This window comes from Urocitellus parryii, chromosome 10 (assembly GCF_045843805.1).
Source record: "Urocitellus parryii isolate mUroPar1 chromosome 10, mUroPar1.hap1, whole genome shotgun sequence".
Classification (NCBI taxonomy): Eukaryota; Metazoa; Chordata; class Mammalia; order Rodentia; family Sciuridae; genus Urocitellus; species Urocitellus parryii.
The window spans coordinates 29,541,637-29,555,271 of NC_135540.1; the positions used below are offsets into that span (position 1 = coordinate 29,541,637).

At 34.0% G+C, this 13,635-nt stretch overlaps 1 protein-coding gene across 3 annotated transcripts in view; it reads left to right on the forward strand.

The window, feature by feature from the left end:
- Window positions 1-10,005, forward strand: part of Gucy1a1 (guanylate cyclase 1 soluble subunit alpha 1) — a 59,570-nt gene extending 49,565 nt beyond the window's left edge. For all 3 annotated transcript variants that reach the window (XM_026384704.2, XM_077803144.1, XM_026384705.2), the window contains 2 exons: window positions 2,303-2,457; window positions 7,245-10,005. In XM_026384704.2, coding sequence (XP_026240489.2) covers window positions 2,303-2,457; window positions 7,245-7,446 — 357 coding nt within the window. In that variant the 3' untranslated portion in view covers window positions 7,447-10,005. The remainder of the gene's footprint in view (window positions 1-2,302; window positions 2,458-7,244) is intronic.
- Window positions 10,006-13,635: the final 3,630 nt, after the last annotated feature.

A 13,635-nucleotide genomic window follows, 5' to 3' on the forward strand; every position in this document is an offset into this window, starting at 1 on the left:
AAATATTTGTATTTTTTAAATATTTTTTTAGTTTGATGGATTATTTATAAATAACTTTAACAAAGTTACCTGAGTAATAATAGATTAGATTTTCTGAGCTGTAAAGTGACACAGAAAACATATCATTTTATGTGTTCTTACTGGCAGTCCTGTGAAATATGTGAGTTTTAGAAAATGCATGTGAAACATTACAAAGCCAGAGTATAAAGCATTTTTAGAGGGAAGGGAACATAAATATGTATCAGAAAGGAGCACACTGTGGCTTAAACAGTGTCTCATTTGACCTTCAACATTAAGAAGAATAGGCCACAATTCACCGAGATGGACAAGAGTAAAATCTTTTATGAATTAGGAGCTGGAGTCAGGTCCATTTGGCTTCAAATCTCAAACTTCTACTTCTTACCTGGTTACCTCATGGAATGGACTTGAAATTAAAAAAAAAAAAATGAAAACTATTTTTTTTTCCTCCTTTTCAAACTCTGTGCTTTTTTCCAGCACATCCCATATGCAAATTATTCACTGATACAATTCCTGTTTACAGCTTCACTAACGTATATCCACTCCAGCTTAGATAAGTGCAGTGGACAGAAGATAGACTGAAGTGCTGAATGTCACAGTGAGAGTCTCTAAGTTAATGAACAAGGAAACAAACATTTGGTACTCCATCTTCCTATTCCCAGAAGCCTAGAATAAGTAATTAGTTAGGCCAAAAGTGGTCCCCAAATATGAAACTCTCCCAGTAGGTTCCCAATTCAGCTTTTAGTGGGAGACAGAAGTCTGTTAGTCTTCAATTGTTTCCATAGAAGTCTTTTTCCAGTGTAAAGATATGCATTCAGGGCATGATGTGCATTTTAAACTTTGGATCATTTTCTTGCTCATATATTTGGAAAGTTCTCTAAAAAAGCCGCTGGGGTTGATTTGAGAACTGGAAAAGGGGAGGAAGGGTGACAGGCATGGGAAGAATTCTCTGAGCTTTGGCTTTGGCTTTGAAGAGAATGTATTTACATATTATTTATGAAATAATAAGATTAAAATGCCATGGTATGTGTATCATATGAAAAGCTAGAGTAACTAAATAAACAGAGAAAAATTGGTTTGACCAAAAGAATCCCCAAGAGAGTGATAACTACTCAATCAATTGTGCTGAAGTCATGGTTTATATTTGTGGATAAAAGATAGGCTTTTATTTTTTTCAGATTTTTTAATTGTATCCATGTTACTGAATCCTTGGCTTTTGTTTAAAATGCATGTATCTAATAAAATGTTTTCAAATGGTCAACTACACATAGAATGTGAAAAAAATTTATATGATATCTGATTCTCATTTAAAATATATTAACTTTTACTGTTGTAGTGTTAAGAATTTGTACATCTTCTTAGATTATCAAATATTAGATATTTTAAAAGATTCCATTAAAAATATTCCATGTCACTGCATCCTTCAGTCATTCATATCTCTTCAACTTTTATGCCAACATATTACAGATTACATACTGACTTTTTTTCTAGATATGGCACAACTTTGGTGTTGCATGAATCTGAATTTTACTTTAGTGTGTATAGAATACATAGATTATAGTCCGTGTGATCTTATCTCTGGCAATTCTAATTTTTATTTTCTTGTGTCATTTTCTACTTAAATATTACAATTTATCTTCCATAGTTAGTCATTTTGATAATGGGATAACATTTGACATAAATTATTTTAAAATGAAACATCCTTAAAAAAACTTTTTTAGGAGTACAGCCACATTATGCTCCCCAGGTGCCTTGAAATCCCAAGCTCAAGTAATTCTCTTGCCTTCAGCCTCTGGAGGAGTTGGGACAATAGATGTGTGGTACTTTGCCAGGCTTTGAAAAATTCCATTTTTTTTTCTTTTGCCATTCTCTGTCACTATTTTGAGAAACAACTCCCAGAGTCCAGAATTTATATCTTTCTCACTTGATGGACAGAGCTTATTTACATAAACAGCCCACAGATTCCTTGTTACATGGCTGTAGTGACCATAAGGGTATGTGTGTTTCAGAAATTAAGGTAATAAACGTGGTCTGCCTAAGAAACCTAACCATATAAATGGAAGAGAGGTAAGGGGGAGACTACTGATTCCTCACTAATAATTTTTACTTGCATGTGAGAAATAGAAGGAAGTATTAAGGAAGGCAATGGTGTGGTCGGAGCTACTGGTAAAAATAATTTAGACAAGATATTCAAACAACACTGACAAGTAGGAAACAGTTTATCAGTGACAAGTAGGAAGTGGTTTACCAGAAACTGGGAACATTGTTATGTTTTTACTTTCAGATGCGAATTGGACTGCATTCTGGATCTGTTTTTGCTGGAGTTGTTGGAGTTAAAATGCCCCGTTACTGCCTTTTTGGAAATAATGTTACTCTGGCTAACAAATTTGAGTCCTGCAGTGTGCCACGAAAAATCAATGTTAGTCCAACAACCTACAGGTACTAATGGTGTTAAACACCTGAAATATATTGTTTTACTATATAAAATTGTCATTTTTATATAACTGATTTGATTAATTTTCCATAGCTCTCTTCTTGCACAGATAATATCAAAGGAAAAAGAGAAGCAATAGCTTCTAACCATGTTCACTTTAACTGATTTTATTTTGTAATTTTTTTGTTTGTTTTGTGTGGTGCTGGTGATCAAACCCAAGGTTTTGTCCATGCTAGGCAAGTGTTGTGCCACTGAGCTACACCCCAGCTCCCCTACCTTGTTTTAAAATCACTCATTAGCTTCATGAGATATTTGTGACTCAATTGTAATTCTTGACAGACATCACATCTTCCTTCATCACTGTTTTTTAAAAAGCATATATTAATATTCTCCAGTACATCAATAGGCATTTTCACAACAGTTGGGGTACTTCAGCACAATTCTGTGCTAACTACCCAAAATTAGCATAGACTCATGGTAGGACACAGTTCCCAATAATACTGTCTTTAAAAACCAGATGCCAGCCATACTTCAGGAGTCCTCAAGCTACCAGCACTTTTGACTGGCTACAAATTCCAGTGTTCCCAAGATCCCCTCAAGTCAAATAATTAGATCTTCACTATGGAGATTTCATGCCACCTTCCCATGGATTCAGGACACGTTACCCTCTTACCATATCATTGGGTTCACCAACCAAGATGCTCCACTAAGCTGTAGGCTTTGGTGTCAGGACTCGTTGGTTGCATTATGTAGACGTAATTGATTTACTCAATGGCATTGTAATTGAACTCAGTTTCCAAACACTCTTTCTTCTCCCCCAGTCTTTCAGTCTTCTAATCACCTACTTGTCTTCTCTGGAACTCTGCCCCCATTCAGAGTCATCTCCTTATCATAAACTCAGGTGTGATCCAAAGGCTCATGAAAAGCAAAAACATTCCTATAACTCAGGAAATCTTGGAAACGTGCTCCCTGCAATCAAGGACTGGCATCAATGCAATTCCCTAACTATAGCAGTGGACAGTTTCCCAGAGGAAAACTGGCAGGTCATTAAACATCTTCCAGGTATGCAGAGTCTTGTGGACAAGCAGCTAATGTTCACATAGTAAAAGATGAGCCACCTGTTATCTAGCACTAAGAGTACTTGTCTCCATGACAGCGTGCCCTGAACAACCTGAGTGAACAAAACCTGTCATTGTGGTATTTCTTATCCACCTTTTAACCAGAAAATAAACCATTCTGTACTGATAGAAATATATTGGTCCTGTGAATTTTGTCACACTCAAATAAAACATTATAATCAAAACTATTAAATAACAAAAACATTTTCCAGAACTATATGGTAGCTAAAACAGTAAGCAAATTGTTTTACTATTCTCAGAGATAATTCCTTTGGAGCATCATTTTTTTTTCTCCTGAAATCTCCAACAGTATTTGCTTTCCAACCCAGACTCCCCTGAAAACCTTGCTTCCTGTTTCTCAGCAGTTGGATGAGAACTCAACCATCCATCTTCATGCTGTCAAATCTATCCTCACCACCAGCTCAGTGCCCATGTCTTCAGCTCTTGTTCCTAGGGCACTGGGCCAGCTGCCTTGCTCCTGTTTAAATAGCTTTGCTTTGAATGTTATTCCTGTAACCTTCTCAAGAACTTTCCTGCTAGAAAATAACTGTCTTTTCTCCATGATGGATTTCTCTTGAATGAAATAATTATTCCCAACAGCCTTCAAACTTATCTTACTAATGAAGCTCTTGAAAACATAAAAACTCGCTCATTTTCAAGTTCGTCTCCTGCTACCATCTTGTATTTCTGCTCCTTACATAGTAAAACAAAAAAGAAGCCATCTGAATATAATTCTTCTATTAAAAGAGAGTAAAATTATGCTATTTGCAGGTAAATGGATGGAGTTGGAGAATATCCTGGTAAGCAAAATAAGCCAGTCTCAAAAAACCAAAGGCCGAATGCTTACTCTGATAAGTGTATGCTAATCCATGATGAGAGTATGCATGGGACAAGTGGAGGATTGGGAAAAGGGGAGGGAGGAGAAGAGAGGGCGAATGAGGAGACGAAAGACAGTGGAGTGAGACAGACATCGTTACCCTGGGAACATGTATGATTGCACAAATGGTGCAACCCTACTTCGTGTACAACTAGAGAAGTGAAAAATTATGCTCCATTGGTGTACAACGAATAGAAAAGCGTTCTGCTGCCATATATATAAAAGATTAGAAAAAATTAAAAAATAAATTTTAAAAAAAGGAGCCATCTATCCTCAGTCTCTCTATTTTGTCTTCTCTCTCTCTCTCTCTCTCTCTCTCTCTCTCTCTCTCTCTCTCTCTTGCAGCTCATTAACTCAGTCCCTTTTCAATGTTTGTCGCTTCTTCACTGGAATGGTTCTTATCTGATCCTCAGGGACATTGTTAAAATCATGGTCCATTTCTCTCTCCTTATGTTCCATATCATCTCAATAGCAATTGAATGGGCTTGGGGAGCATTCCCTTCTTTAAAAAGTTTATTCTGCACCTACCTGGTTTTCTTTTTACCACAGGGCTACACCATCTGAGTGTCTATTGTGTGTAGTCCTCCCCACCAGACTCTTAAATGTCACAGCATCAGACTCTGTCCCATCCCTCTTCTGTGTCTGAAAGTCTATGAATGACTCACTTTCTGGGTGCAGTGATGAAAGCCTGTAGTCCCCACTACTGGGAGTCGAAGGCAGGAAGACTGCTTAAGCCCTGGAGTTCAAGGCCAGCCTGGTCAGCACAATGAGAACCTAACTTAAGAAAAAAAAAATTAATTAATTAAATTTTAAAATGAACTTTTATGACTCTTATCTTTTTTTTTAAACTCTAGACCATTTCATAATTCTCCACTGAGCTACAGACTCATACATCCTATCCTGTATTTCCTCTTAGATGACTAATTGACATAGGAAAATAAACTTAACGGAGTGAGTTCCAATACACTATACCCTGATGAAATTCACTTCCCACCCAGCTAAACCTTACTAATCACCTTAAAAGGACACCACTCTACCTTTTTCACCAAGACACTAAACTATACAGTGGCTGTTACTTTCTTCTCCTTAAATCTCACCATGTCCACCTACAAACTACATCCTGAATACAGCTTTTCTCACCTTTCTCAGTGCTACCATCCAAGTCATGCCGCGATTCTCTCCCAAATGAGCTAGCCCACTTCAGCTTTACCACTCTCCCCACTTCCCTTTTTTTTTTTTTGTAGAAAAATAGAGTTAGCCTTTTTCTTTTCTCATTGATTGAATGATAATTGACTTTCACTTTATTCTTATAGAGGAAATACTTATATCCTATCCAAATAGTTAACGTTTTATTTGTGCAAGAAATAATGTGAGAGACATTTGACAATATTTTAAAATTCTGTTAGTGGTATTTCACTATTTTTCAATGTGACAGGAAAACTTAAAAAGAAATAGAAAATTGAAATCTCAATGAAATATTTATGCTTTGTGAAATTTGATTAATAATGGGTACACATTTAGTGTTAATCAAGACAAGCAGTAGACACTTACTGGATGCTATGCAAATATAAAATAGTGTTTAAGTTGGCTCCCAAGCCAATGCGATCCAAATCTAGCATGTCACTCTATGTGAATATTATGTGTTATAATATGTATTTTAGAGTGTAAGTAAGCCAGAATCTGTGTGCATGCTCTGTTATATAATATGTATTATATGATATGTATAAGCCAGTGTCTTTCTTCTACTCAAGTCATATTAGAGTATATTCATCAGATACTATGCCCTATAAATTACAGCCACTTTAAAATATTGATTTTATGATAAAAGCACAATTTTTATTAGTTTTCCTATCTTACATATGATATATTTATTGATGTACTGTAGCAGTTAATAGAATATTGGTGTGTTGTATTATACTAGACTCTTTCTTCAGACATGAAATCCAATTCAGTTGGGTTTTTCAGGGCACAGAAGAAAATCACTGCACTAAAATCTAATTCAGATTTCCTTAAGACCTGACACCACAGACGGGTGAATAAAAAACATAGCCATTTCTGTTAAGTAGAAATGGTAAATGATTTTCTGTAAGCATTACTTTAGGTCCCAGAACTATTCAATAAAGTTTATCCTTGGCCTGAATCATAAATTAGAGAGAATGATTAATGATTTTTGCATTTGATAGAAAGCTAGGGAAGCAAATGGGAAGCGAATTCAGTAACTTAATCAGTAAGGTTCTAATTTAAAATGAATTTAGCATAATGGACAAGTAACAAATAATAAGGCTTGGTAGAACTGATGGACTTAAGAGGAAAATACTATAAATACATACCAAATGGAAAGTACACAGTGAGTATGTTCAATGACATCTCATTTGAGTTCTACTAATCTGGAATTTATCAATTCACAGTTCATGAATTGATAAAGGGACCATGACTTAACACTTTTCATTTTAAGAATCCTTATTCAATAATATTTTAATTATGCTGTTATTAGATCTTTTTTTTAATACCGTGAATCACACTGTTATATAAATTGTATCTCAGAATATTTCACAATATTTTATTCATTTCTAATAAGAGTAAAATATATTAGTAGAATTTTCTTGTTATTTTGAATTTTATTTTTCATTGTATTTATTCAGTGAAGATGTCTGTTAACATCATGAAAATCTTTCTGTCAATTACACCTGAAATGGCTGGTTTAGTTATATTCATTTATTTATGTTGTCTTCTTTTCCTGGCTTGCCCAATATTATGTCAGCATTAACTCTTACTATATTTATTTTAACCTTTTCAGATTACTCAAAGACTGTCCTGGTTTTGTGTTTACCCCTCGATCAAGGGAGGAACTTCCACCAAACTTCCCCAGTGAAATTCCTGGAATCTGTCATTTTCTGGATTCTTATCAACAAGGAACAAATTCAAAACCGTGGTTCCAAAAGAAAGACGTTGAAGATGGCAATGCCAATTTCTTAGGCAAAGCATCAGGAATAGATTAGTGAGCTGTATGCTTGTTAGTCTTTGGGTCTGACTCCTTCAAGAATGTGTAGAGTTTCTGAAAGCACATTAGAATTGCAGAGACTCAAGAGCAGTATTAAAATTTCAGGAGCTAAGTCATAATCTACCCTTTCCCCATTTAACATGACAAAAATATATTCCTTTCAGTACTTCAGTTCTTCAAAGAGAAACCTCAATCAGTGACTTCTGAAGGTGTATTTCTGTAATATAACAATCACTTAACTGCCTGCACTCTGAATTCAGCACGCATTGTACATATATCAGGCAATTGTAGTCAACTGTACAAAGTGATGCAGTCACCTGAAATCTTGTGTCCTGGTGGTGCAATGTCATGGTTACTAAAGTGTATTTGTGATAGTGTTGCCTTAAAAAAATATTGAATAGAAATTACAGTCCTAAATATTGTAAGTTTTTTCAACCTTTCAAATTCTGCATTTTATTGCATTTTCTCATTTATCTGTTAGTGTATATAACAAAATAAGCTGAGCTTTTTTTTCTTTGTGCATCTCATATTTTTTGTGGTTGTTGTTCCTCTCTTTTTAGAAAATAAGCAGTCAGAAGCAATATGTAATAAAATAGTTCTGTAAGTATCAAAGAACAATTTTCATTTTTTGAAGTTAAAAATATTCTTCACAATACAATGTCATACAATAAATATTTTCTTTTTTTTTGACATTTTTATTCTACATATGGCAAAGGCTCTTTTAATTCACACTAGCAATTTAATTTCTATTAAATCATTAAGATTCTATCAAATTCTATTAAATCATTAAACTATTCAGAACATTTTTTTAAAAGGCTTTTAGTCTATATTAAGAGGCAATAATATTTTAATTTAATTTAGCCAGAAGTGATATGGGGTTCAAGTATGCACAATAATAAAACATTCAAAAAATATATATATATACACATACACACGTATGCACATATGCTTGGAATAATTTAGACCTTCTTTAGCAGAATCCTCTATTGACATGCTGAGCCAAAAAAGTTCCAAGAAGAAAACTCAAATTCAGAAGTGAAAAATAATACTTCATCATTTCTTTCAACAGCTTTCTTAAGTATTTGTGCTGAATATTTTAGTGTGTGTATATATACTATGAATCGAGTTTCCATCCTACTAAAAGTATGATTGTGAAAATTTTTTATTCTATTTGAAATAACTTGATTTCACTATCTTGATGATATTTTCTAAAAAGACTGGAAGTATTTATCAAGAAAATGATGCCATGATTTCATTGTGAAAATTTCAGAACAATTTTCTGAAATTTGAAGGTTTTTTGTTGTTTTATTTTGTTTGTGGTACCCAATGTCTTGTCTCTGCTAGACAAGTACTTTACCATGGAGTTATAAGCCCAACAATAGAGCTTAAACTTCTATTTTTAATTATGTCAGTTTAAATTCTCTGATGAAATGAAAAAATATGCACAATTTAGTTTGGGAAAAGGATTTTATTTTCAAAAGAGATCAACTTGAAACCAAGAGAAAAATGAACATTATAGATTTTAAGTCAGCATTAGCAGATCCATAGATACAGTTAACTCTTATTTGGATTTCCAAGAAGTAGTTCATTTTAAAAGCTCTTTAATTTTCACCATTAGTCCCCAGACTAGTCCATAGTAACATTAATAATAAAAGTCATTTCTGATTGGCCTCTACTATCCGAAGGGTACCACTATAGATAGTACAATGATTACTATTTATTCAATGAAACTTGATGTCTTTTAGGACTGGATGTGTCTCAATAAACACTTCTCCCTGGTATAGAGCAGTACTACAGGGTTTGGGAAAATATATTTACAATGTCACAATGATATGAAGTTGATGTAAATACACTTTTTCTTTCTGGACCTGAACCTTTATTGTAGAGAAAATAATAGGAGCTCCAAGAAATTAAAAAAAAAACCCATAAAATAGAATGCCATATTTATCATATACATAATACTTCATCATTTGTTTCAACAGCTTTCTTAAGTATTTGTGCTGAACATTTTAGTGTGTGTGTGTGTATATATATATATATATATATATATATATATATATATATTATGAATCAAGTTTCCATCCTACTAAAAATATGATTGTGAAAATTTTAATTCTATTTGAAATACCTTGATTTGACTATCTTGATAATATTTTCTAAAAAGACTGGAAGTATTTGCCAAGAAAATGATGTCATGATTTTATTGTGAAAATTTGTGCTCTAAAACTTTACAAGTTAATTAGAATTCAAAAGTGTCTTGTTTAGGGCTGGGGTTGTAGATCAGTGGTAGAGATCTTGTCTAGCATGTGCAAAGTACTAGGTTTGATCCCCAGTACTGAAAACAAAACAAAACAACAGCATAAAAGAAAGTATCTTTCGTGTGTGTGTGTATGATGTTGATATGTAAATGTACACACACACACACACACACACACACAGCATAAATGGGGGGAAACGTATATAACCTGGGTAAAAAACTGTATGACAATTCCTTGTTTTATTCCTGTAACTTTTCTATAATTTTGGCATTTTATCCAAATAAAAATTTACCAAAACATCTTTTTCCCAGAGAAATAATCTGTGGTAGTTTTCCCCAGGACAAACTAAAACATCCTGTTGATTATGGAAAGCAGTAAATAAAAGAAAAAAAAGGCAGGAAAGAAGATCCATGGACTCTGCTTTCCTCTCCAAGAGTTTTAAAGCTACTAGGACAAGGGAAATGTCAAATCTTAAGAAGGAGTATGGTTGGACCAGATATATGGATAAGAATATTTACCTGTACAGGGGAATACATGAACATTTTGTCTGTGTGTGTCTCATGCTGTAGCTGGGGTATTTTACCATAAATATAAACAGAAAGCCAGGATGTCTGGTATAACAATTTCATATCAATCTCAAGACCATTAGCTCATAAGATCCATTGCTAAGGAAAAAGAGCTGCTTTAGTATTTTCCTGTCTTCCAAATTTCTTCTCCTAATGTTACCAGTCACATCTAGGCAGACCCTGACCAGGCCTGTTTGGGGGTCAGGTCAGAGGAAAGTGAAGGATGTAATATGTTCTATGGGGAGCCTAGCAAATGAAGGAGAAGAATGAGCAGGAGAGTTTACTCCAAATATCAGCTGGGCATAGACCTGAACCTAGCTGGAAAACTGCCCAAACAGAGCTTCATAAGCAAAGCCCCAGTGAATTATAAGGTAATATAATTATTTTATTTTAAATGTTATTTTGTTTTTAATTGGTATATACATATGTGTATGCACACATGTACAGTGAATATGTACATGTATAGACATACATTTATATATATGTATGTCTATACATGTACATACATATATACTTGATATGTTTGTATCATGAAAATATAACTACACATGCGCGCACGCACACACACACACACACACACACACACACATATTTTTTTTCATTCAAGTCTCTGTTCAAGCAACTATTGTAGTCCCAAAGAGAATGGGTTAAGAAATTACTGCAACAGTTTTAGGTGTATGTATTTGAACTGTATAAATTATTATTATTATTAAGTAACATTATTAATATGTGTCTTTTTGATGCATACTCATTAGGGTTGCTTGATAGATCATGTATTAGCTTTCTGCTAATGTCTCAGATAATCAACTTTTGAAGAGAAAATGTTTATTTTGGCTCACATTTTAACACATTTTGTTCCTTATTGGGCAGACCTAATGCTTTCAGGCCTCTGGTGGAAGCAGGAAGCACATTTTGGTGGGAGCACAAGGCAGAGCAAACCATTCACCTCATGGCTGGGATGTGAAGAAGAGGTAGGGGCTGGGGGTTCCACAGTCTCCTTTAAGTACGAGCCCCCAATGACCTAAAGAAATTCCACAAGGGCCCATTTCTTAAAGGTTCCATCTCCTCTAACAGCACCAGGATGGAAACCAAACCTTTAACATGTGGGCCTTTGTGGGATGTTCAAGAACCAGACTAATACAGATCACTACCTTTTAGTGAACAAACACAGAAGTTTATTTCACCTAATCGTGCACTTTGGTGCTAATTCACTCTTCACATAGTAGGACCTCGACAGTTAAATGGAGAAAGATGTAAAGGATGTAGGGATGGGGGCATGACATGTGACGGGGAAAGAAACCACAGGGAGGTCTGAGCAAGACGCAATGCCATTCCTGTAAAGAGGGTCATACCATTTCCTCCATAACAAATCTAATGCAGCAGAGAAAACAAGGAATTATGATTCTCTTGTCTATATCCAAGTTAGAGGCTTGTCTTTCTTAGCCGAAAACACCAAAATGTCATTTTCAATCAAAATTTACAATATTATCATGTACAGTTTTGTTGCGATACATTTCAAGTTCTGGAACATCTTGATGTCCTTTAGTAAGAAGGGGGGAAAAACACTTCAGTTACGAAAGCCAAGAGCTTATGGTAATCTAAGCAATTAGTTTATTGTAACCTGTTGAGTTTAGATTCCATCTGATTTTAGCATGTCAGCTTCTAGATTTTTGATGAAGTGTTGCTCCCTTTTGAATGCTTCTTTTATTATCTTGATGATATGCATACATTTGGTATTCCTATTTTAAGCCACTCCAAACACTGTTCACTTTATGCCCATCTGCATTTTCCATGAAACAGTTTTGCTCTTAGCTACACCTGCATCTGTTTAACCTGAATAAACTGTGATTAACTGTTTTGTCCAGTCCACATAATCCACACATTATTTTTCATCCTAAATTATCCTCTTATCTTTCAGACTTTAAAAATTTTTAAGTACATAATATCATAAAATTAAATTACTATGCAAAAATCTTCCAACTTGTGAATACAATTGGCTGGCAGAAATTTATTTTGCATAATACCCAAATCCTAATGGATCTGCTAAGATATTTACTTAGTCTGAAATGCTGCTAGGTCATCTTTATTGAGAAAAGAACTATGAGGTATCTTCATAATAAACTAAAATGAAACAAAGCAAAAGAAAATTCTATTTTACAAATTGGACAGTCCAGTGTTAAGTAGGATTTACATGGAATAAGAGCAACAAAACTGGAGCTCTTTGGAAAGCTGTGGTCACCATAGTCATGGGATTTAGAACTATCATATCAGTTCCTAGAAAGTCTCTGACTTTGATTTATATGAGGCCATTTTTGAAATTTGAGGGAAAAGGGGAATTTGTTTTCTTGTCTCACTCTTTATAATGATCATGGGATTTCACATACAGATGGGATTTTCTTTTCAGCCAATATTCAACATACATCTCTACATCTGTTTCTAGCTTTGGGTAAATATGCATTGTATAGGTATCCTTTTTTTCCTGACTTGTTATTCTTGTAATTTTGCCTCTATGTAAAGGAAGATGGCTATTACACCTTGCACTGAAAATCTTTTTCATACTAACAATACTCCTTTTAGTATTATTTTTGCAGTTGCTTTAAATAACACATTTATTTTGGGTTTTGCTTCTGGAAGAGTTCTTAAGTCTCTCAAAATATTACTCTGTGTCTCAGAAGTTTGTTAGATACTGGTGTTATATAAACATGGTAATAAAATAGTTTAAATTAAAAAATCCTCTTAAAATTTGAAATGAGTTCTATTTAAAAAGAAAAATAAAAGTAAAAATAATATTGTTCCAAGTTATGCAAATAGATTTGTTCTCATGTAGATCTTGCTTCATGCGATAGCAGAATAAACCTCCAACACAACAGTGTGGACAAACAGATTAAGAACTTTAATGTCAGGCTATTGCTGTAAACATGTAAATGAATCTAAACTCCCTTCTCAGAAAATAAGTGATAAAAAGATACACATATAGTCAAAATGTATGCCTTTAGGGATGTAAATCTTTTCGTTTCAACAAAAGTCATTAAGTTTTTAAAATCACATATAAAATCAAATTTTAATAAAACTTAATTTAGAAATAAAATTGTCCCTGGCTTATACAAACATAATGGTGTTGTATTATAGCACAAGGCAGGATCAATTTGTCTTCATTATACTCTACTGAGACACAATTTTACATCAGTCCCTACCATTTTGTTAAAAAAAAAAAAAGGTATTGGCTATCTTAGTTCAAAAAATGTGTATTCCTAAACTCAGAATTTTTCTCCTATAAAGCAATGCACTGTGTTCATCAGTGTCACTTGTTCTCTTGACACTGTCCTGTGGACACTGGAACCTAGGAAATCAGTGCAAGATCAC